This window comes from Medicago truncatula, chromosome 7 (assembly GCF_003473485.1).
Source record: "Medicago truncatula cultivar Jemalong A17 chromosome 7, MtrunA17r5.0-ANR, whole genome shotgun sequence".
Lineage (NCBI taxonomy): Eukaryota > Viridiplantae > Streptophyta > Magnoliopsida > Fabales > Fabaceae > Medicago > Medicago truncatula.
Window position 1 is genome coordinate 43,467,523 of NC_053048.1, and position 4,326 is coordinate 43,471,848.

A 4,326-nucleotide genomic window follows, 5' to 3' on the forward strand; every position below is an offset into this window, starting at 1 on the left:
ACACAAACATCATGTTTGACAACTGCCGTTCTAAACAGCCGGTATGTGGTTTGTTTTCAAATGATGGCTTTTATTAGGCATCGAAGAACTTTATATTCTAGCTTGTGAATTGTTAGCAAGGACTATAGGTAAAATTCATTATTAACAGCAGAATAAGATTCCCCTAAAAGCATATTAACCCTTAATTCAAATTATATGGCAATCCTAAAAAGTGACTACTACTTTATTGTCACACATTAAAGATTAGAATAACCACTCATTTTCGGTGAACATGAAACAACCACCCATGGCTTCACTAACACTGACAGCTGTTTTGAATTTGCTGGGCTCATTGAAGACTAGGCAAATGTCAAAGATCTTTCATATTTTTACAAATCCAATGGTGGGCACAGCAAGATTGATACTAAATATTATAAACTATAAACATTCATAATATTTTAAACTATAAACATTCATAATAAATTGATAAAATGATACCATCAATCACTTACTGTCACAAACTCGGAAGTAAAATGGTTGTTTCAACTTTCAAACCAGTCACACTACATTGCACATAAGAAAGAACACCAGAGTAAATCCACAGAAACGAACAACCATTACGCTAACATTTGATTACTATATGAAAGGATCTAATGCCATGTTCTCACACTTCACCCAAATAAAGTAGCTATACACATAATAGTATGCTTTTTACTTTCGCTTTGATTGCTTTGATTTTTTTGAGGATCTTCCCTTTTCCAGCTTTTTCTGTGCAGCTTCAAATTCCTCTTCAGAGGGTTCTGGCATATCACTTCCACCATACTTTGATACTAGAGACGCGAACATTGAATCAAACTGACCTTTCCTCTCATTTCGGCGTTGTGATATGATTGCACACAGATCTGTTTCAGACTGCTTATTTGACCTATAAAAAGCGATGGATCAGTCCTCCATTACAGAGTAAATCAATTAATAGAATAAGTAAAACCCGATTGATCAACTTACTTTGCCTTCCTCTTTAAAGGACTTGTGGGTGGTTTGGTTTCTGATACTTCCTTAGCCCATTTCTGATAGGCTTTTGTTGCCTTTAGTTCTCCTGCAGAATTAAGAGAACATTAAACAAACAATCATAAAGGAAGATGCTTAATGGACTCTAGAGATTTTGGTATTACTACCTCCAGTATTTGTTATAAAAAAGCATGTTACTTTTTATCCTAGTTATAAGAAACATAGACCGATATAAGAGTTATTGTTGGACTCTCCCAGACCCTGCGTATGCGGGAGCTTTAGTGCACCGGGTTGCCCTTTTTTTTATATCGTTATCTATGTTAACTGGACATTTATATATTCTCTAACAAGTATTGTGAGTATTTTTGGGGAAAAAGATAAACATTAACTTCTTCATTTACTTGGTCTTGATGATTAGGTCTTTCTTTCTTAGAAAAAGACCAAAGGAATTAATATGCTGATTCTGTGCTAAAGCCTAAAAGCAAAATAACTGCTAGGTCTCCCACTGCTCTTCTAGTCTAACAGATAAGATTCAACACATATTTTCTCCTGCGTAGAAACTAAGACCCAGACCAAATATCTGACTAAACCATGGTCAGCAAAATCTAGTTAATGTCCCTTACCAGCAGCTATAGCCTCGTCAAGAATGTCCTTGAATCGGTGTGAGTCAAGTTTAGCATCTGAACAAAGCATTGAACAAAAAAGTCTGCAAAGAGAATTTACTTCAGATAACACATTCAAAGCCTCTTACAAAAATGACTAATGCACACCACAAATTAATAATGCTTTCTTACCTTTTCATATTCCCCTTGTACTTCTTGTACAGCTCAATCAAATCATTTTTCTCTGAGTCAGAACCCCGGTAGTTTGCTTCAAACTCCTCAATATCAGCTTCAGTAACCTGTGGTTCATTACAAAAAAACACATAAAAACATGTATACCACAATGCATCAGGAAAAACATGTATACCACAATGCATCAGGAAAGGGGATAGCAAATATTCAACAGATACCTTCTTGTACATTGTTTTGAAAAACGCGTGAAGATTCTGAACATCTCCTGCCAGATCCTGATTAACAGAAGAGATGATGAGTCAAAGATGTCTGCAACATAGCTAAATTGTTTAAAGTGTCCAAAATGCTAACTGTTGGGCATTTACTATACTAGTAACTCAAAAAACATTTGATACTTACATATTTTAAGTAGTTAAAAGCATTCAATAGAGAAAATCAAATGCTCATTAACTAGTGTTCTTAAAGAACTCATTAGCAAGACTTAAAAGTTCTTATGAGAAAAGTGTGAAGCAACCCGTCTGAACATGTTAAGCGAGACAGAATATGGGCATACATATATAATTGGAAGGAAAAAATAGACAGAATCTCAGATTACAAAGTGGAAATTAAGAGGAAAAGCCTTGGTCTCTCAATCTAGGGGCTACTTTTAGTCCGTTAACACCATTTTATTCCTATATTCTGATTCAGTAGTATTAGATAATTCCCTCAAATAAAATTTAACAGACCACGAGGACTTGCTAAAAACCTAGGCATTCAAATTGTAAATCCAACATATTATGCCGGATTAATTCATCTTGAACAGCAGTACCAATAAATAAAAAACAACAATAGTACTAGTACCAACAACACCACTCACATCATCATCAATGCAACCAGTCTGATCATAGAGAGCCCGTTTCTCTTCATCTCCAAGAATGGAAATAACTTTTTGCAATTGCTGGAATTTCTCTTTAGCCTCCTGTATGAACACAAGTAATTATAATTACCAACCCAAAAAAGCCAACAAACAAATAATAAAATATAAACGCAATCCACAGCATAACAAGCAGCCTTAAAGAATCACCTCATCACCAGGATTTTTATCCGGATGGAGCCGCAATGCCAATTTGTAATAGGCCTTCTTTATTTCTTGTTGAGAGGCCGTTTTCTCCAAACCAAGAACCTACAATCAAACCAACAACAGATTTAGCATGTGTTTAAATGCACAGTTGAAAATGTCAAAATTTATTTTTGTTAATGATTCAACAAGAAGAGTGGAACAAATACCAACAGCAAGCAAACTAAATGATCTAGCAAAAAAAATATTCAACCGAGAACAAATCTAGAACCTATGTGCAAGTGCAATTCCAAATATTATCACTCTACGATTCAATAGAAAAACATTGAATCCTTCCTCGAATGATTCTTAATTACCCAAGGTGTTTACAATGTGTTTCCAACCCAATGTCACTCTCAACCCATAAAACCTCTTTTCTGCACTTTCACATTCTGATTCACCATCCTGCAACTTCAGCTTTTATAACAAGGCAAAAAACCAGTTGGGATCCAAATCAACATTAAAAAAACTTTACTATGATCGGAATCCCCTTATGCAAAAACCATCACGAGACAAAAAACAGAAGCATGATTGGAATCTTCCATGCCAGAAACCATAAAAATCCTGTTTTTAAGACATGTTCACCACAATTTTGCCTCAATGTCAAACATTCGGTCATATGAATCAAAATTGATTATTCCAAAGCTCGATTTAACTATAAGTAATCAAAAAAAAAAAAAATTGTCTTCCACTGAAAATTTCACACATCAAAACATAAATCACTTAAATTCAAACTCAATCTAAAGGAATCAATTTTACAAAAATCACTGAAAATCTCATTTGATAAACCCTTACCCTAACACACACAGACAAATACAAACTTTGTTCAAGATGGTCATATATAAACGAAGAAAAAAAGAATCAAATCACTATTGTGGAACAGAAAACCAACATAAATCACATTCACACGCCAAAAATATTCTGAGAATAAGAGCGAAATGAAAATTTGCAGAGGCGAGATAATAAAGCGTGAATTTACGGTACCTGGTAGAGACTCTTTTGAGGTTGATCTTCAATTTCTTCATCATCGGAAACCCTAGATTTCTTATTCGGCGCCATTTTTCACACAGAGAGATTTGTTTGATGGATTTGATAGTGCGTTATTGTGTTTGTTTTAAACTCAATTAATCGATTTTTAAACAAAAAGTTTGTGGTTGTTCCCGCTATAATTTACGATTCAGGTTTATTCCTTTATTCTTTTCCCGCCGTTATGTTTTCGTGGGAAACTGTGCGTGTGGACATAACCCACATTCCACGTAACTCATGGATAATGCCCAAGGCCCAACCCGTTTTCAGTTGGACAAACTTTCCTACCTATTCCTACATGATGACTTGGAAGGTGTATACATCGAAGAATATGCTTTGTATAGTTTGAAATTATACTTTCAAATAAATTATCTTGTCTATCACTATAAGGTGAGTCATCGTGATCTTAATTCAGTTAATGTA

At 34.6% G+C, this 4,326-nt stretch overlaps 1 protein-coding gene across 1 annotated transcript; it reads right to left on the reverse strand.

The window, feature by feature from the left end:
* Positions 1 to 451: 451 nt before the first annotated feature.
* LOC11430798 (chaperone protein dnaJ 6) lies at positions 452 to 4,082 on the reverse strand. Its single transcript, XM_003625137.4, has 8 exons — positions 3,862 to 4,082; positions 2,845 to 2,943; positions 2,638 to 2,739; positions 2,000 to 2,056; positions 1,782 to 1,888; positions 1,611 to 1,693; positions 985 to 1,075; positions 452 to 904 (listed from the first exon to the last, which is right to left on the reverse strand). Exons 1-8 carry the CDS (start codon positions 3,934 to 3,936, stop codon positions 691 to 693), a joined length of 828 nt encoding a protein of 275 aa, XP_003625185.1. The 5' UTR covers positions 3,937 to 4,082; the 3' UTR covers positions 452 to 690.
* Positions 4,083 to 4,326: the final 244 nt, after the last annotated feature.